Consider the following 20,191-nt stretch of genomic DNA (forward strand, 5'->3'; position numbering starts at 1 on the left):
CAGGTACTCCAGCTTCAAGAGGTGCATGCTAACTCGATATCCTAAATTACATGGTTTTCTGTGTCTCTCCACTAGTCATATGATAGACTGGACTCTTGTCCAGAGTCAGCTGGAATAATCTCTAGTCCCCAATGAGCCTAAAATAAATTAAGAAAATGGGCAGATTTGATTCAACCAGTGCCATTTACTATTTGTCATCAAAATAAAACATCTTCTTTAATGGGTCATCAGATTTTCTTTGGTTAAAAGGTTTCAGCACATCTGGATGGAAATCTGACCATTGTTCATAGAAAATATTCCCACTGAGCTCACATGTTGCCTCATAAACTGCCATGTGACATCAACATCAGTTTAAAAACACATTCAATGAAATGTTGCTGACTGGAAGCACACATGTATCAAAAAGACAGTGTTGTAATGTGGTGTGGAGAGAACCCAAGAGCAGGATCAAATGAACTAATACTAAGCCTTTATTCAGCTTGAAACACAAAGTCCAAAGCTTAACACAAACCAAATAAATACATAAAAATACACAAACTAGGAGCACAGGGAATACCAGGGAATACCAGGAACAGGATTATGTATACACTGAGGATTTGGGAAATGGAAAGGGGGAACTGAGACACAGGTGAAAGTAATCAAAATAGTCAGCCAGACAGAAAGTAAAAGCCAAAACAAATCAAATTGAAACAGGAAACAAGCTAAAGATTCACATATTAAGCATGGAGGCAAGACTGACTAAATAGGAAGACACAGACAATGGGACAGGAAAGAAAGACATGATAGAGAGAGAAACAGGGAAACACTGAGGGAACAAAACACTTGGAAAAATCCAAAACAGGAAGTGAAGCTAAAGACCAAGAGCTCAAAATAAAACACTCCGACAATAAAGCCAACTTAAAAGGCATCCAAAACTCGAGGAAACCAGGAACCAGAACTCAAATATTACATTAATACTAAGGCTGGTATAAGGCACTAAAATTAGAATCGAAAATCAACTTAAGAAACATAAAAATGAAATCTTCAAACAGAAAAGCAGTAACATGTATACAGAAACCCAAACTCAAACCTATGGACTAACAATTCAAAGCTCAAAATGGCATAAAGCCCCTCAGACTGTGACAAGCAGAGGTCTATATGGCTATGGTTTCAGTCAGGAGACATGTGCTTAGCTACAATAAGCCACAGCTTACGTTACATTCTTATTTGTCTGGATGTGTATTTTTCAAATGACCTGCTTTCCAGATGGTGTGTGTTATGCAGAGATTCTCTGCTATGATACCTCCAGGAAAATATATGTCTGCTGCTGCTAACACAGCCAGCTTTCCACGGTGAATTGGTAAGGGTTAAGAGGAAAAAATGCACAGGGACAGCATATATCAGAGTACTAGAATAGAATATACCGTGTTCCACCTCAAGTGAACCTCTGATTTTATCAGAGTGTCGCTGATAGATAGTGGATCAAAGCTTGTGGTATCAGCTGATAAATAACAAAATTTTTTACTACAAAAATTACAGATCTCATTAAGTAATGCAATTAACCTTTAACATAGACAAGACTAATGTGAGCTTGCCAGACATTTCTTAAAAGTATTATTTGCATTTAAAATCCTGCATTTGTATGTGAATGTACAAAACTGGTAGTGTATAGATTTTAAACTCATTGCAGCACAGCATAGGTAATAACGACAACAGCAGAGATTAAGTGTCATAATTAAGTCATCAATCATATAACAAGCATCTGAATAAAGTTTTACATAGCATTGTTACTGCAAAGGAGGTTTTATCAATATTGCAGTCATTATAGCACGTTGTGTAAAAGTGTTATATTTTTCAGGCTTTGGTTTTCTTATTTTTGTCCATCTGACCTTTCAGTTATCACTTATTACTTTTTGTTGAAGCTCAGCAGAATTTTTTTTTTCTTTTTTTTTTTTGCCTGTCCCGTTTGGCTCTTTTGCCATCAGAATTGTTGTCTAAAGGCAAAGAAAGATGCCCAACGGATTTACTTTACCAAATTGACCATCCCAGCCTTGCCGTAATGATCCATTTGATTCACCTTTTATTGTTTATTTTATTTTCACTTACTGAATACGGGACAGACTTGACTGGGGGAAAGAAGGGGAGAAAGAAAGAGGGAAAGAGAAACGGCTGAGAAGAGGGACGGGGGAGAAGGGCAAAAAACAAAAACCAACAGAATGAGCAGGGGGAAAAAAGGGGGAAAAAAGCATATATCAATCACCTGGATCACCTGCTGAGAAAGAAAAAAGAAAACAAGCAGAAGAGAACAAGAGTAATAGAATAAACAACATCACAATGATATATGGGAATATGACAGTAAATACTAAATATTAAACATTATTGTGCAGCACATAAGATCAACAGAACACAGTGTGCTTTGAGGTAGGAGCCAAAAAGGGTGTAGTTTGTGGGTGTGATCACCCGTGTGTACACCTGTGAGCATGGACGCGCTTGTTTTTTTTTTAAAAAAGGTTCCTTCATGTAATGATCTGCTAGAGGGTGTGGGGGGCCACAGCCCCGTCCTCCAGGGCATGAAGCAGGTATGGAGGAGATCAAAACTCCAGACATCCAGAGGCCCCCAGAACACAAGAGACCAAGGAAGACCAACAGAGGGGCAGCCGCGCCACTGTCCCAGAAAGAGCTGAGGAGAGTCCCAGATGAGGGCTCACTCAGCAGCCGCGGAGCAGAAGCCAGGGGGAGTTGCAGTGACGCGCCCGTGAGCTCCGCCGGCAGCCAGCCGTGCCTGAGTGACCGAACCCCAGGCCGAGAGGCCGGGGGCACCCCACCTCCGAAGTGGCCCGAGCGAGCCCCAGGCTCCAGGCCCCGATAAGCGGCCGCCAAGGAGTGAGCCGGTGTGTACCTGGACGCCCATCCCCGGACACAAAGAACCACCAACGCACCGATGTCTGAGGGAGTCCGCCACTGGCAGGGGAAGTGGTGGTAGGGGGAGATAGGCCTCCAAACCTTGGAGGGCCTGAGATGTCCCCAGAGAGGTGGCGCCTGACACCCAACCTGACATATAGACACAGAAATACAGGCACACACATATACAAACATCCATTCCCACCCTCATGCTCTCATATGCACTTACTCCACACAACCAACGTGGAGACAGACATAGAGAGACGCTGTACACACGATCACACTCCCCAAGCGTACTCTACAAACCGGGTCTAGGTGCCCTTGCCCCTGGAGGGGGGAACTGCACCCAGACCCAGGTGGTGTTACCCTTTTCCCTGCGGTGGGGAGAGGCAGACCGCCCCGACTCCGCAGCAGCAGGGAGGCCCCACACTCCAGACCGCAGTCGGACGGCCAACTCCTCCTCCTAGCCCCCCCGCTCCAGCAGGTCGCAGAGAATGGGGGTGAGAGAAGACTCCAAACCTCCCTCCACCCGCTCATTGTAGTGTTGATGCATGTGTGTTCTAAGGTGCAATTATTAAGCAGAAATTAAGCTTATGCGTAAGTTTAAGATGGAAGGTCTGTAAGATCTTTCTTCACACGTCTGTCTGCTTCCCGGGTGTTTGGTGGCTAATTGATCGTTTACATCACTTCCAATCTCCTATGCTGTCAACCTCATTTCTGACATAGCTGGTCTAGTCCAATCATCTATCTGCCCAAAATCTCATCTGTCATTCTCCCTTGCAGACACTTTTGTCCAACTGAACTCTTTGCCTCTCCCATGTTACTCAAGCTCCATGGAAGCCTCCACCTTTTTCTCCACCACCAGTGTCTAGACTCCGGGGGTTCCTTCCCCAGTTCCTATCACCGCTGGGATCCATTCTGCTGTGATGGGCCATTGTAGTCTAATCACCAAACAGCTTGATTGAATTCTGTAAATAAATCATGTTCAGTTCCCTCTAATGATCTCTCCTCATCGAAATGGTTTCAGTGGAAGTGTGCCTCTCACTAAACCATTTTTAATGAAGGAAAACAGGGAGAATAGCCCAAATTACACAAAAGCTGGAATGAAATTCAGTGGCAACAAGTCTTATAGAGTGGTGAATCAAAACTTTACATTTTTGGCTCAAATCATCATCAATCTTCACAGGTACAACAGCAAGTGTCCGTAGTCATCTGTAAAACGCAATGATTTGGCGGCTGCATTTCAGCCAGTGGTGTTGGGGATCTTGCAGTAAAAGCATACCTGGATAAAATAAAATGCACAATGGAACACAATCAATCATGGATTGGCCTCCCCAGAGTCCAGACCGCAGCATTATTGAAGCAGTGTGGAATCATCTTCACAGAAAACAGAACAAAAGGAGGCCAACATGCAAAGAAAATCTTTGACTGTCCTTCAAGAAGCCTGGAGAACTTTTCCTGAAGACTATTTAAAGAAAATACAAGGAAGCTTCCCTGGGAGAGTTAAGACTGTGTTGAAGAATAAAGGTGGGCAGACCAAATATTGACTTTCAAGCTCATTGCAATTGTACAAACTCTATTTTTTTTAAGTTATATACTGTATTTCAAGTATGTTTGCACACAATTTAATAAATCTTTGCTCTTATTTCCCATTTTCCTAGCAAAGTCTAAAGAAATTAGGGGTGTTTAGTATTATTAATTGTTTAGAATCAATAAAATGATTTCGATCTTTATTAAATTTTGCAATTTTGTCCCACTGTGACATTGAACTTTGAATCTTTTAATCGTGTACACTTCTTTCTATCAAGATGTTGACCTGGTACTAAAAATTCCTTCCCTGTTTTTAAAGCCAGTACACTGTTGTACAGCTGATCCTTGGAGATAATATAGAAGGACACAAGAATTTCTCTGTTCTGTCTAAACACAACTGTCTTTCACAGACAAAGTTGTTACAACCTAGTAGGGTGGCACCATAAACTGTATAAAAAACATGCAGGTAGTTCTGTTACCAACTGGTTTGTGGATTATTATTGAAAAATATCAGCATAATATTTCTTCTTTAATTTTTCCCGATTTTTTTTGTTTTGTTTTGTTTTCAAAATGTATGTCATGAACAAGGGGTGTGCTTGATTGAGAAAACCATAAGGTAAAAATTTCTTCCTTATTCTTTATTCTATATTCTGTATTTTACTCTAAATGTGACCATAAAAAGTAAATATAGTGTACTGCAGAAAAGTAGAAACCATCAACTAAGACTAAGACCCATTAAGAAAAAGTGTGCTGAGTAAGAAGCAGTGTAATTTTTGTCAGACAATTTTATACATTCAGAGAAAACTAAACCCATTTTCTGCTTATAGTCTATAAGAAGCACTTAACGAGTATTTACTCTACTCACAGTTTGACTTATATTTAGAAACTCAGCACGAAGCTCACAGGGTTGTATGTAGTGTGATGAATGCTAATCTTTTAAGAAAGAGAAAGAAAAAACAAGTTGCCCATCACGTTACTGTCTGTTTGCTCTTTTAAAACATTGAAACAATATTTATGTGTTTACGGATTTTCTTCTACAAGACCACCAGGAGCTACATAATTTTGGGCATGGTCATTTTAGACCGGGAATAGCTCCATCCCATAAGGAAGTCAAGTCTGCTGCAGATGAAGGCACCTTATTGTATTTTAATACTCCAGTGTTTGGGTGTCCTCCAGTTTCTCTGTTTCTTTTCAGTTTCTTTCCTCTGACATCCTGAGTACCCAGCCAAAAAGGATCTGCCGAGTGCTGACTCTGTAAAGGAGAAGAGAAGACAGCCAATTTTTGACAGAAAAACTTATCCGCTCTCTTGATTAAATCCAAAGAAATGATTGAATCTCATTCAAGCTTAATTGCCAAGACGAATACTAGAGAAACAGAGGAAGCAGCTTAAAAAAATGATGGATATGGAAAAGGAAAATACATACAAAGAAAATGTCTGAGTTCAAAACTTCTCACTTTTAAGATTAAAAGAACACACTACGGGTGTTATATATCCACAAATATGAAAAGTTATCCACGAACTATTGTTCACTTTATAGAGAGAAGGGATCTTAGGTCTACAGTTAGCATCCTTTCATGAGCTACAGTTGGCAGTGTGGTGAACTTTTCATTTTTTAAATGAAAAGTCAGTGAGCTCGTGTGGATTTGTCAAGCTTGGATCAGTCCCACATAAACCCAAATTACCCCAGGCCTGCAGTGATTTATCACACTCTGCTGCCTAAACGATGTCCACAAGCCTTTGGACTCACTGGTGCGAGTGACTATTACATAACTGCAAAGAATTAACCAGACACCGTCACACCCTCTCGCTAAAACAGTCTTTTCCTTTCTTTTCTTTGCAGCACAGACTTTTCACAGTGTTTCACTTGTAGAAATGTCAACGATCACACGAAGCGCTACCAGAGGAAGAAGCACATTGCGTGCCTTTCTACTATGTTCAAGTTCTGTTTGTGTGTCTGGTCTTTTTTTTTTTTTTTTAACAAAAATGACATGGACAAAGTTTCCCACAAAACCCTGCTGCCTGGTTCCTGGCTCGCGGTGCCTGCTGAAGAGCTCCCTCTCTAAAGCACTCAGTTTCAGGCTCAGACCCAAACGGGTGCCCTGAATTTTAGCTCCGTCGCCCTTTCTGCCAGGAACAACGGACGACGAATCCTGGAAAGTTTTACCTCCTTAGTGTTGACACCTCGCTTTTCCAGTCCAAATGGGACAATGACAGCTTGTGTAGGGCAGTTCACACAGAGAAACACCACGGGTCAGCTTTGCTGGTTGGAGGACAGGATGGCGGATCATAGAAATGTGATGACAAAGCTGAAAAATGATTTAGGAGGCAGACAAGAGATTGAAGATGCTGACATTTATTCAGGAAGACGTCATATGAAGAGCAGATCAGGTTTTAGAAGCACACAGATCATTTTTCAGTTAAAGTACAAAATAAACATTTGTTATGAAAATAAAAGAGTTAAGAAATGAGCACATGTGCTACAAGAGTACAGAGGTTTAGTCTTTATCTACTCTTCCCTGAAAGCAGACAGTCCCTGAGGCCTTCAGAGAAGCAAAACAGAAGACACAAGGTCAGGTCATCTAGCTCCAACTCCACCTTCCCTGACCTTTAAAGATCTGAGCAAAAACTGAGAGAGCTCAGCGAACAAAAATGACCCACTTTAAGAACTCTGGACGTTCCCTTGCATGATTCTGTCAGCACTTTGTGTTTGAAAACACAATAAAAGGCTTGAAAAGGGAAGAAAGGAGCAAAGTCTGACTGAATATTATGTTCTTATTTTTGAAGGCTTCTTTGTTTTTCTTCTTTCTTGCCCACCCAACATTTGTGGTTCAAATTTGTGACAACCTTAAACAGCACTGTGGAAGAAAATGTAAAGTCTGCGAGTGTGGAAGTAGAGGCCACAGTTTTAATCAGTAAAGACCAAAGTATTTGTTGGGCACGCATTTCTACCCCAAAGGCCCTGACAATAAAAATCAGGATGCGAGACTCAGCCGCATGCGAGTCTCGCTGCATGCCTGTGTGCGAGAAACCACAACGACAGCAGAACTTGTGTTTCCTATGAAACGTGTGTATAAAAATGTGAAAGTTCATGTCGTTTCTGAAGAAAAGGGGATAGGCAACAAAGCTAAATATATATGCATGTTTGTCTACGTATTACTTGAGTCTTGGATGCACTTTTTTAGGAAAAAGCAGTACAAAGAGAAGAGGGTAGAGGGGTAAGGAACAAAGGTGGTTTTTGAAAAAGGAGTTAAACTCAGCGACTGAGACGTTTGCTCAAGATTTTCCTCTCTTCCCTTCCAGAAGCTAAAGAAACTATCCTGTGTGAGTTCCATCTTTTTTTTACAACTCGTAGATGAGGGAAATACTTTTTGGCATACTCAAACTTTTACAGAGCAAAAGTAGGCCACATTTAGAGTCATCCTCTCATAAATTTGGAGACTTCTGTTTTTAAAGGCTGGCAATGTCAACGTCACAAATGAGACCAATCCTGTTTGCGTGCTTATACTTTTTGCTCTGACGAATCCAAATCCTCCTTGCTTTAGTACATAATCTGTTACAAAACCCTGTAAGTCTGCTGTTGAAGTTATAGTCCATGCAACGGTACGTTAAACTCATGCTACACCAGTGGGTAATAATAATAATAACAGTATTTTTCTTTAAATTTTGTTTGTGAAATAGGAAATGAGTGCGATTTTATTGTATATAAAGCAAGAACAGAGTTTCAATTCTATTAAAAGTTCATATTTGGTGTGTTCACCTTTAGTCTTTAAAGTGGTCTGAACTCTCTTCACCATGTTTTCTTGTCATTTCTTTTTCCTTCTCCAGACTTTTGAAGGAAAAGCTCTTCTTTGGATGCTGGCTGCCTTTTGTTCTGTTAGTGTCAATAATGTTGAGGTCTGTGCTCTGGGGAGGCCAATGCATGACTGATAGTGATTCATTGTGTGTTTTCCTATCCAGCTATGCTTTTACTTTATTGGTAGTGCGTTTGGGATCATTGTCATCCTGAACAATGAAGCCATTGCCAATCAGATGCCTTCCAGGTAGTAGTGTATGGTGGATCAAAATCTGTTGGCACTTTTCTGCATTTATAATTCTGTGAGTCTTGATAAGATCTCCAACATCATTGGCTGAATTGAAGTGCCAACCATGATAGAGTCTCCACTGAGTTTTACAGATGGCTGTAGACACTTACTGTTGTACAGGTCTTGATTCTTGTGTAATTTGGTTTACCTCAGTCTTTTCTCCCCATGAAAAGCCACCCTTCCACTGAGATCATTTCTGATGAAATTTCCATCAACAGCAGGTGGCTTTGTTTTTGTTTGCCCCCTACACACATGAATTTCAGGTAGTCGTCATCTTGTCCAGTTTCATTGAACCAAAACTTTGTAAATTAGTTTGCACAGTCCTGTATACACAGCAGGAGCCTAAGCACAAATGTTAAGGGAACACTGCCCTCTTCTGGCAACATTGTAAATAGTAGCACTATGACCAGATGTAGGCATAAAACCTAAAGTTTTTCAGCTTGACAGAATCGTGAGGTTTATAGGACCTTTGTTAAGAAATCAAGGTACTTAATGCCTCCCCATTCATGTGCTTATTATACATTTCCTGCCTGGATTTAAATCTTGATTGGACTGAACTCATCTTGGGTGAAACTCTAAAGTGCTAGACGACAACAACAACAACCCAATGTTGACATCCATCTTTTAACACCAATTGAGCTAAAATGCATTTGAAAACATGAGCTTCAGTGACCAGTATTCAACACTGCCCTATAATGGGGCCATGAGGATTTAAACTAAATAAAGTTTAAAACTGCATTTTTAACTCCAGCTTCTCTTATAGCTTAGAGGGGGAAAAAGTGAAATTTTAGAATCTTACAAGTAATGAAAAAAGGAAAGAAAGAAGAATCAAGCTTTTACAACCGTTTTATTACAATTTCTGCTTTTTATTATCATACAGCAAATACAAGGACTGCAATAACATTGTCCGATTTTAGTGTGGCTTAACTTGACTGAGACAGCTATAAGAATATGCACTCATGTTATCTTACACCTAGTATGCCACTCATAAGATGTGAGAATGGCAAAAGCCAGCTTTGATGTTAAAGTTGTCCATTATTGTGCGCTTTCAAAATTACTGGCAGTTGAGAACAGACCAGAGATAAACAGTACTTGCCCGCTAGCTTCAGCTTTTCCACGTACAATATATGTACCAAAAAAAAAAAAAAAAAAAAATTTAAAGACAGTTTAAATACCAGTTACCTTCTGAAGATTTGAACTGTCATAAGTCTGATTTAATGCAGGCAACTACCCTTTGATCCAAGTCTTAGTGGTTGCTGTGCATCAGCTTCTACTTTCTGGCCATCTGAAGACGCTCACTCACGTTCTCCCAGTTGACTACACTCCAGATAGCTTTCACATAGTCAGGTCGCACATTCTTGTATTGAAGGTAGTAAGCATGCTCCCATACATCAATACCAAGCAGGGGAATGAGACCTAAGCGCCCAAAAAAAAAAAAAAAAAAAAAAAAAAAAAAAAGGAAAAAATTAATATAAATAGGCCATGTTGCAGTTAGAAGGTCAAGTCGCATTCATTCAATTTAGTTTTATTTATATAGCACCAAATCACAGAAAGTCCAACTGACCTGTTGTCCCCTGCAAAGGATCCTGGTTAGCACAGGCAGCAATGCGAAGTCTTCCACTGTCCTTGTCAAAGCCAAGCCACCCCCAGCCTGAGCCCTGCACAGCCACCGTAACAGCAGACATCTTCTCTTTCATCTTCTGAAAGGAGCCAAAGTCCCGTTTGATTGCCTCCATTAGCTCTCCTACAAAGTTGTCAAACAGAGTATGCTTCTGTGAAATGGCACAACACAAATGTCTTGGCTGGAGTGTTTTCAGTGAAAGAAACGTTGCATCATCCAAGTGATGATGCAACCATTCCCCCAACTGTCATGAAATTTGACCAGTGGCCATGAGTACTATTCAATTTCCATATTAACAAAACTGAGCTTTAAGCCAATTAGGAAATGGTGCAATTTTCAGTCATTATGCAACAATAAAAAACAAACAAACTCTGCAACCATATTAATCAACTTTAACACGTCATAAAATGAAGTTGCACATTCAATAAGAGTCATGTCTCAGAGAAGTGATCTGATTAAAGACAGACAAGATGATATGTTAACTGGCTATGAATAGTTTTAGTCTGGTCATATACAGTTTCATACCACTAGGGGGAAGGAAACTATAATCCTTGACAGACAAGCAAGTTACCAAGTTGCTCAGGCAACTCTGCTAGTTAACAGTTACATAAATACTCATGTATCTAACAGAGACATTTTGTGGTCTCCTGTTGGTTTTAAGTTCAATATCCACTCCCGAGTAGAAAAACAAACAAAATACAAAACCCTGTTTCAATTTTTGTAAATTTCTCTGTCTTACCTTGTGGTTCGCCTCCACCATTTGGAGAGAGATTTGTCCAGAAGATGGTGTGGTTAATGTGGCCGCCTCCATTAAACTTGAGAGCAGGCTGGAGAGCAACCTGTGTTGTCACGTCTCCTAAAAATGTAAGTCAAAAATACACAACATACAGCTTCTGTCAAACTCTTACACATTTATGTTTTGGGGAAAAATCTTTAAGGAAAAAAAAACTAATGTATGTATCAGAATCTTAATTACAACTTCATATAGACAACTACTTTTAAAGTCTTCATTTTCAAATCGAGTTCAAGCGAAGTGAAATATCATGCAACTCTGCCCATACCCTTTGCAAGTGCCTCCTGATACTTCTCTTCTGTAACATTTAGGTTGTTGACATATGTAGCATGGTGCTTGCTGTGGTGCAGCTGCATGATCTCTGCACTGACGTAGGGCTCCAGGGCACCATAGTCGTATGTCAGGTCAGGGAGAGTATGCTTCTGCCTCGATGCAGCTACCTTGCTAATAGTGTGGCTGAGGCTGGCTGCACACCTGAAAACAAATAATGAATAAATACAGCATGAAATAAGGCATGACATCATGAAAATGTCATGACATCAGCAAGAAAACTGTTATTCAGTTATTTAGGGATACATTCCAACAGAAATTGAGATATACCAAACAGAACTACTTTTAAAACTTTAGTTTCCTAATCAACTAGTAATTTGCTAAGGAGCAATTGACAAGGCTGTGCAACTAAGCCGTACCAAATTACTTCCCTGCAGGGTATCAGAGGTAGGATTTTCAGTTAGTTTTAGCTTACTTAAGCAACTGACCTAAATGACTGTTGTTGATACTAGATTTGCGCAGCTCTTGAAGCACAGCCATCTACATATTAGTTCATTGAACATATGATACTGGCTCAATATTAAGACATTCGGTTCATAACTTCATGCACGAGTTCATAACAGCATGATTACGCGTTTAATAAACAAAAACCTGTATTTAGTGCGCCATAAGCTAACCTAGCTGAGCTGCCAGTTAGCATTTCGGTTAGCTAAGTGCTAGCTCTCAATAAGCAACTGTCACTGCTGCTAGCAGAAGTCAAGAGTCCCCATTCCGTATGCACTTTGAGCGCAGTACACGCACCAAATGCTCAACAATGTGACAACAATCTTACCTACGTATTTGTCCAGCTCTGCAAAGCATGTTCCTAATGCTGTTCAATAGACAGAATGAAGGAATACACACGCTGATTACAACTGCCCTTGAAATGTGCAATTTCAAGTTGACAGAGGAGGCGACCGTACCATTACATCTATGCTGTGGGGGTGTCCGGGAATTAGATAAACACAGAGTCAACGGCTACATGTGACAACGATACACATTATTAGAGACACTTGGCAGATGAGAGAGACTGTATTAAAAACGCATCCCGATACTCTGGAATAATAATAATAAAAAAGCTCCTTACCTTCTGTATTATTTTGCAACTCCTCCCTTTAGATATTTTTTATTCTAATCCGTTTAATTTATTGTAAATCTGTTCACTCTGTTTATTTATTGCAAAACAAAGCATATATTTAAAGGAGTAGTTCTTATTACTGTCTACAAGCATAATTAAAAAAATAAAAAAATAACAGCAGAGAGTCACGTGAACGTTCCCCCGCAACAGTGGAGGCAATGGCGGAGATCGTCTATATTAAGACAAATGGCGCACTAAGAAGCAAACAACGCTTGCTTAAAAGGGAAAACCCTCAGGTTTGAATTCGGAACACATAATCACTTGTGGTGGACACTAAACTGAGAACAATTCTAGCATCCACCAGAAGTGTCAACTTCATGGAACAACAGGAAGTTATTTCTGCAACTGAAATAAAAAAGAAAATATGGCTTATTATCTCACAATTTCGAGTTATTTTTGATTAAGTCTACATTTCAAGATCCTAAAAAGAACCACTTCTTTATTCAGTAGCCTAAACAAGTTTCGGTACAACTCACAGTCGATGATGCACCAAAGACTAATGTCAAGGTACACTAAGGCTTTCTCTACTCTAGATTTATTTAATGAATTAATTCAAATAATTAGGTTTATGAAGACTCATAATAATTAAAAATATTTCTTCAAACTACTCCTACCAATAGTACAAAAGGGAGAGCTTTGTGCTGTGTATATATTTAAATACATTTGTTAACATAAATACATTAGTTAATGACTTAAAAACATGCATTCATACAAACTAAGGCTAAAAATAATACAATAAAAATAGTAATGCGGGCATGAATTCATCAAAATCATATAAAAAATATCTACTGTTTACTGTTATTTGAGGGGTACATTTTTTGATCTTAAAATCGCTGCGGAGTGAGAGTTCTCGCTCTTTCCCTCCATCTGTGCTAGAACTCTGCAGTAAGGCAAGTGCGGCGCAGCGCCCAGCTACAGCCATTCTGTTTAGTCGACCGCGAGGAAGATGCTGTTGACCACGCCGAAGCGAGACGACTACAAATAACTTCCCCATAAATTTTAACCAAGTCGCAGGTTCTCGTTTCATAAAGAACCCCTGACGCCAAGAGGACCGAGAAACATCGAAAGAAACTGATCTGGTAAGTGCTTTTTTTTTGATGGCTGAAGGCCCGATATCTGCAACCCAGAACCCGCTAGTTTCAGGAAAAGGAGTGCTAGGGAGGGAGTCATTTCCTTCACCGCCATTTTGTGATAACAAGGAGCGGAAAATAGAGCCAAGACTTGTATGCTGCCAGGCTGGACATAGGGAAATAGTGAAGCTCGGTACTGCTGTTTCGTTACGTGTAGTTAGTTTGCTAACGGAAACAGCTAAACCTTATTAGCAGCCTGGTGTTAACCTTGGTTAGCATATTTTCCATTTCTCGCGGTCCGTTGCTGCTGCTGCTTGTCACACGAGCTAACACAAGGCTCGGCTGCGCTTATAAACTGCTATTATATTAACTTTGATTTAGTTTTGCGGGATAGTTAATGTGTTCCTCACACGCCATCAGGGTCATCTATTAGCTGAAAGGCACCGCTTTTGTACCGAGTTAGCAGAGTTGCTGTACATTGTACTGCGTGTTGATAGCCATCGCGTTAAAACATGATGCAGTCCTTCAAGCACACGAGCCCAAGCTGTAATTACTGCTGATCTCCTGTCGCCTTTTTACTTACAGCGTTCACAATGACCAACGAGGAGCCTCTACCCAAGAAAGTGAGTTTCTTTTCTTATTCTAATGTACCCCTTGTAATTTGTTATGTGTCACGACCCTGCCCACCACCCTCCAAATATTCTAATGGGTTTCTTTATGTAACCAGTGCTTGGGTTTTCGTTCACACAGGTTCGCCTTAGTGAATCGGACATGAAGACTCTGACCAGAGAAGAGTTGTGTGCAAGGTAGGTAACAGCTCTGCTATTGGTGATTAATAATGTGGTAGGGGGAATTTGGTGTTTTTGTTTTGGATGAGCAGCTAAAACATGCTCTGCCCATCACAGGTGGAAACAGCATGAAGCCTATGTCCAGGTCTTGGAGGCAAAATATGCGGAGCTATGTTGTAAGTACACCTGCTATAAGACATGGTTATGATTTAACCTTGTCAGCATCTCAACAATCACCATGTTTTTGCCTGGTGCTGCTGTCTGTGGCAGTCAGTGAAAGGAATTAATCTGATATGTTTTGCATTTCTGCACCGCTTTTATCGTCTCAGCCAATGACGTTCCAGGGCTGAAGGAGTCGGAGGAAAAGCTCAAGCAGCAGCAGCAGGAGTCCGCGCGGAGGGAAAACATCTTGGTCATGCGACTTGCCACCAAGGAGCAGGAAATGCAAGAGTGCACAGTATGTATTTATTCCTCTCATTTTGATTACGCTTGACATGACTGAATAGAATTCAGTTTCTATTTGTCCCACAGTTTGAGTTCTTATTTCTTATAGGAATATTGAGCCCTTCTAACATAACGTTTAAGTGATCTTTTTTTCATTAAGATTTCACGGATAAGAACATGGGTAACTTTGTGAATAAGTAATGATGTTACAGTTTGCTATTAAACAAGTCAAAACTGAGTAATTATTATCCTATATTCTAAATTTGATAATACAAGTTTTCAAAGTGCAAAATAATTTAACTTTTTTACTAAATTTCAATGAATTGAATAATTTGCAACACTCCAGCAGAGAGCGTTCCTTAGTAAACTGTCATGATCATGGAAAAGAGGCTAAAAGTAAATTATTTCAAGCCAAGGCATCCTTTGCTCTTGCCAGATTGACAGTTCAGTGGATCAAACAGCTGCTTTATGGTAGCACATGCCATTCTTAAAGTGCAGCTGAGGTGAGCTCAACGCACAGGCTTTAAACTTGGAAACCCTGCAGTCACATTGAAATGGAAAGCATGGGGACACAGTTTTGAACAGAAATGCCAGAATTTTAAGCTAAATGTGTTTGAGACACACACAAAAAAAAAACCCCAACAAAAAATGGTTGATGTCTTCATAACTTTGGCAGGTGAGTTTTTTTTATTTTTTTTGGGTTTTTTTTGGACCAGTCTGATCTCCCCGGGCCTGGAAAGGCAGCTGTCAAATAATTGGAAGTAATTGTTCACTTAGAGATTTTGTCTTGAAAACTTTGTAGATGGAAGGCAATATGCTTAAATTGTTTGAGTCCACATCAAAAGTTTCCATCAGAAGATTGCGATTTCCAATTTTATACATTTTGTTTATTTTTTAAGAGGGAAAAACACGGCTACTGGAGATCGGAGCCAAACTCAAGAATGTTCTCTTGAACCATGATAAAACACTTGTTTATCTGTTCCTGCCACTGACATGTGTTTGTTGTATCCTGCAGACGCAGATCCAGTACCTCAAGCAAGTCCAGCAGCCGAGCGTGGCCCAACTGCGGTCGTCCATGGTGGACCCGTCCATCAACTTGTTTTTCCTCAAAATGAAGGCTGAACTGGAACAGACTAAAGACAAACTGGAGCAGGCCCAAAATGAACTGAGTGCCTGGAAATTTACACCTGATAGGTAAAGACAATCAAAATAATCCCCCTCAAAAAACAAAACAAAACAGAAAAGTCAAGACTTCCTCACGCCCCCCACCCTCACTCTCACTGCAGACATGCAGGAACAATGGTGGGGGGGAAGGCTGACAAAGTGCTGTACTCACCACGAGATTCAGACTTTACAGAAAGCCAGTCACTCCCAAAAAAACCAAACAAACCCCAAACTGTTTTTGTACTCTTGCACTGTGCCAGCTACATATCACATAACCTAAAGAGAAAAGACAGTATGGTCAGGTGACACTTGTGTTTCAGCTCTCTCCCCTCGAGTTCCCCTCACCGTCCAAGGGCCTGAAGGAGTCCGGACTGTTCCTGAAGAGGTGGTCACTCGCTTCCCGACGTGGATATGGCCTCCCTGCCCCCGCCGCTCAAACCAGACAGTTCGCTTATTAAATAGGGGGGTTATGGTGGAGGTAATATGGAGGTTGAGTCAGGCAGGGAGGATCCCTAGCCTAAAACGGCAATTGAACATTTTAAAGACGATTCCCATACTTGGGTTAAAAAGACATTAACAGTGGAATAGACCACACAAAGACCTGCTGAGAAATGCAGAGACTGTTTGGACAGTCTAGATACATTCCAGTAATATGAGGAAAGTTTCTAGGATTTAAAAGTAAGACTTTGGGGGAAGAGCCACTAGAAATGACATTAAGACTGTGAGCGGAGCCAGATCCTCGGTCCATCAAGGACTATGGTTCAGGCATGAGGGTCCATTCGCCTGTGTCTTTGAGCATGGGCCTGCACACGGTAGAGTGTATTTACTTGTTTTATTTTGTGACTTGTTTATTTTTATTGGTATTTAATTTGATTTTGTTTCTCTGAAACAAGCACTTACTGCAGTGTGTGTGAGCTAAGAAGCATGATTGGCCTTCCCTGAATACTTGTGTAAAAATATTCACATGGGATTTAATGCCGAATTAAGCTTTGCTTAATTTCTCCTACCAAAACACACTGCTGTAGGTGCACGAAGTCCTGTTTTCAATTTGTGACTAAAGATGTCTTCAAGAAGTCCTGTTATGAGTTTATGAGATTGTATTGATTGTATTTCTGTGTATTTTTGTGATTGACCAAACAATCTTTCCCTCAGCCATTTACACAAATAGATGATTATATTTTCCTTTCTCACCTGTGTAGCACAGCTCTTAGCACTGTTCACGCTGTGAATCCCTCATGGGGTCTGTTTTACTTTTTGTCTTTAAAAAAACAAAACAAATAACAACAACAATTTTTACTCTGCTCTCACACTAAATGATGAAATCTGAACATCTTAAAACACATTTCCTCCTGCAGAGGCAGTAATGGTTATGAGTAAGAATGGAGGAGGGTTCCAGTAAATGATACTGATGTAAATACATAATCATATATTATAATTATAAATAACATTTGTTCTTGATCAGGGTTGTGAGGTACTTTGAAGCTACCATCATCACTTTGCTTACTTTAATATTATGTTACTATTTTAGTGTCTTCTGACTATATAACGTCTTTATTTATAGACCAAATGCATGGTGGGAAAAATGGTTTAAAGCATTACATGAAGTCAGTTATCTTTGGCTTCTTGATTAAGACCTTTTTAAAAGAACAACCACAATACCTACTAATGTAAAATGGTGTGCTGGACTGTTGCCCTGTTTCTTGACCTTTTGTAATGTTGAGAAAGCAGCACCTGAAGCTATTTGAGTTTACTGTTGAAGCACTTACTTTCTGTGTATTTCAAGTGGTTACAGAAAACCTGTGCCTGGTTTTGCAGTGCACATTTGCTTTTTGCTACTCATAGCTAAAGGTTGGTATTTAAAATGTCCTGGGTCACCCTAATATCACACTGCTATGTTACATTTTTTTCATTGTGCTTGTTCCTCACACCCAGTGATGTAGCAAGATTATTTAAAATTGAAAGTTTGCTAGTGACCGAATCGATACCAAAATGCCCACCTTTCTTCAACATACAGTTAAAGTGTAACACTGTTTTTGAGTTTCAGGAAAGTGGGGACCATTTTCAATACACATCATTCAACTTTTAATTTCACTTGCAGAAAAAAGTGTTTTTTCCATGGATTTTGATATGTGTTTGTACAGGACAGATTTGTGTCAGTGGGTTCCTGATGTTGTTTTGAAGTCTGAAAGATTTAATGACATTTGTGTTTTGGTTAGATCAATTTACGGACAACCAGGTTGAAGAGTTTCTTTTGACCCTTGGCAAATCGCAAAGTGGGTCAGATCAATGGGACCTCTTTGCCTGTTGTTTGTCTCCTGGTTCACCGTGTGATGTGAGACTTGTTTCCCTTACAGCCAAACAGGGAAGAAACTGATGGCCAAGTGTCGAATGCTGATTCAGGAAAACCAGGAGCTGGGTCGGCAGCTGTCCCAGGGACGCATTGCCCAATTAGAGGCTGAGTTGGCCCTCCAGAAGAAGTACAGCGAGGAGCTTAAGAGCAGCCAAGACGGTGAGAACATTGCATCTATACCCTACAGCCTGGCCAACTGTGACCGTATCTCATATTTGCGCCATTAATCCTGTGACATTTGTGTTCATTTCTGACTTTGTTCTTTGTCTGTTCCTGAATTGTCGATCCCAGAGTTGAATGACTTTATCATCCAGCTAGATGAGGAGGTGGAAGGCATGCAGAGCACCATCCTCGTCCTGCAGCAGCAGCTGAAAGAGACCCGTCAGCAGCTCTCCCAGTCTCAGGGGTCCTCAGCTGGAGCAGGACCCAGTAGGACTTCACCCACTGCCTCCAGCTCATGTGCGGAACAATCCGCTCAGCCCGGGCAGGCCGGCGCACCCTCTGAAACAATGGGCAAAGACTACGGAAGGGTCTTCAATGGTCCAAGCAATGGCAGCTCATCCCAGAGGAGCGAGACCACTACACCCAGCCTGTACCGAGAGGTCAGCAGCACAGAGGAAGACTTTCCCATGTCCCCCATGGTTTCAAGCCCTGGCGAAGCTGAGACCAAACTCTCCAACCACTCAGAGGAAGTGACAGGGAGTCAGACTGCTGCTGGCAGAGTTGGAGGACCTGTGGGTTTCGGTAGCCAGCTGAGTGCGGGGTACGAGAGCGTGGACTCTCCGACAGGCAGCGAGACATCATTGACTCAGCACTCGAATGACACAGACTCCACCACCGACCCCCATGAGGACAAGGCTGCCCTGGTGACCAAGGGCAGCAGGACTGCTGGGTCACGGCACGCTCAGAACGGCCTGGACACCGGGACAAGCGATGGTGCAGTTTTGTAGTGTACTTTGACATGTATTATCTGTTTGTTTGTTTTTCTTTCTTTTTTTTATACCGTATACAGACATAGCAACAAATGCATAGTCTTTAACACAGCACTGCTGTCCAAGATGTTTTGTTTTCACTCTTCTCTCCCTGCCCATCGTGATGCCTCTGTCACATTTGTGTTGCTACACGGGGATATAACAGGAATGGTTTAATGTTAGATTTAAATTGCGTGGATGTTTGATTCTGATGTTTATTTGAGCACGTCTAGGCTGTTCTTCTTTTAGCTCTTGACACTGAAATCAGGCATCTGGTGTAAGTCATTGTCAAAAGTCAGTAAAATCACTGAATTACAGTAGCTTCGCTATATTCAAGGTCATTTTTAGATGTTGACCTGTGTTTTCTTTCTTTTTTTTTTCTTTTTTTTTTTAGTGCAATTTTAATTTTTCATTGGCAAAAAAGACCCATTCGGTTAAAAAAAAAAATTTCTGTTGAAATGTGAGTAGTTCATATGCGATGTTCATATTATTCTGACTTCAGTCCTTTTCATGTACTGACCAAATACCAATAAAGATTTTTAATACTATGGTGTGAAACCTATTATTAACTAAATTAAATGTGGAAACTCATTATTTCATGTAGCCTTATAATCGGATGAGTCAGAGGAGACATAAACATGTAAAAGGACTTGTGTAATTTATCTTACAACCTGTGACAAAGCAGCATTTTCCCATGACTTGTCTTATTACCACAAAACAAAGGTTTTTGAGCTTGAAAAAATTTAAGCAGCTCTTTTTAAAAATGTTTAAGAACCAATAAAACTCATTATGTGCCTTATGAAAATAAGATTAAAAACTCTGTTATACAATGTAAATGTCAAGCATCAATTGGTTAAAATTGGGTCATGCTAAGAAGTAGAAAAAGGTAAAACATGGGGTGTTAAAGTGCTTATAAATTTAAGTGCAAGCTTAACATGGCAATAATCCAATGGACTGTAAATATAAATAAAATATTAAATAGACTCCACAAAACATCCAAGGTGGATAAATTTTATGAATAAACATTTATCCTCCCAACCATATGGTGG

At 40.4% G+C, this 20,191-nt stretch overlaps 2 protein-coding genes across 2 annotated transcripts; one reads left to right on the plus strand and one right to left on the minus strand.

Annotated features, from left to right (window-relative positions):
* Positions 1–9,322: 9,322 nt before the first annotated feature.
* sod2 (superoxide dismutase 2, mitochondrial) lies at positions 9,323–12,166 on the minus strand. Its single transcript, XM_085245840.1, has 5 exons — positions 12,011–12,166; positions 11,177–11,382; positions 10,855–10,971; positions 10,059–10,238; positions 9,323–9,910 (listed from the first exon to the last, which is right to left on the minus strand). The coding sequence occupies exons 1-5, from the start codon at positions 12,037–12,039 to the stop codon at positions 9,765–9,767; spliced, it is 678 nt and encodes a 225-aa protein (XP_085101966.1). The 5' UTR covers positions 12,040–12,166; the 3' UTR covers positions 9,323–9,764.
* Positions 12,167–13,236: 1,070 nt separating this feature from the next.
* wtap (WT1 associated protein) lies at positions 13,237–19,690 on the plus strand. The gene is made up of 8 exons (XM_085245839.1): positions 13,237–13,434; positions 14,011–14,048; positions 14,176–14,231; positions 14,331–14,389; positions 14,543–14,670; positions 15,673–15,851; positions 18,176–18,330; positions 18,463–19,690. The coding sequence occupies exons 2-8, from the start codon at positions 14,019–14,021 to the stop codon at positions 19,119–19,121; spliced, it is 1,266 nt and encodes a 421-aa protein (XP_085101965.1). The 5' UTR covers positions 13,237–13,434; positions 14,011–14,018; the 3' UTR covers positions 19,122–19,690.
* The last annotated feature ends 501 nt before the right edge of the window (positions 19,691–20,191 follow it).

The sequence above is a fragment of the Mchenga conophoros genome, linkage group LG15 (genome assembly GCF_057382185.1).
Source record: "Mchenga conophoros isolate Kocher_MC1m ecotype Shallow Benthic linkage group LG15, M_conophoros_male_GT1.1, whole genome shotgun sequence".
NCBI classification, from domain to species: Eukaryota; Metazoa; Chordata; class Actinopteri; order Cichliformes; family Cichlidae; genus Mchenga; species Mchenga conophoros.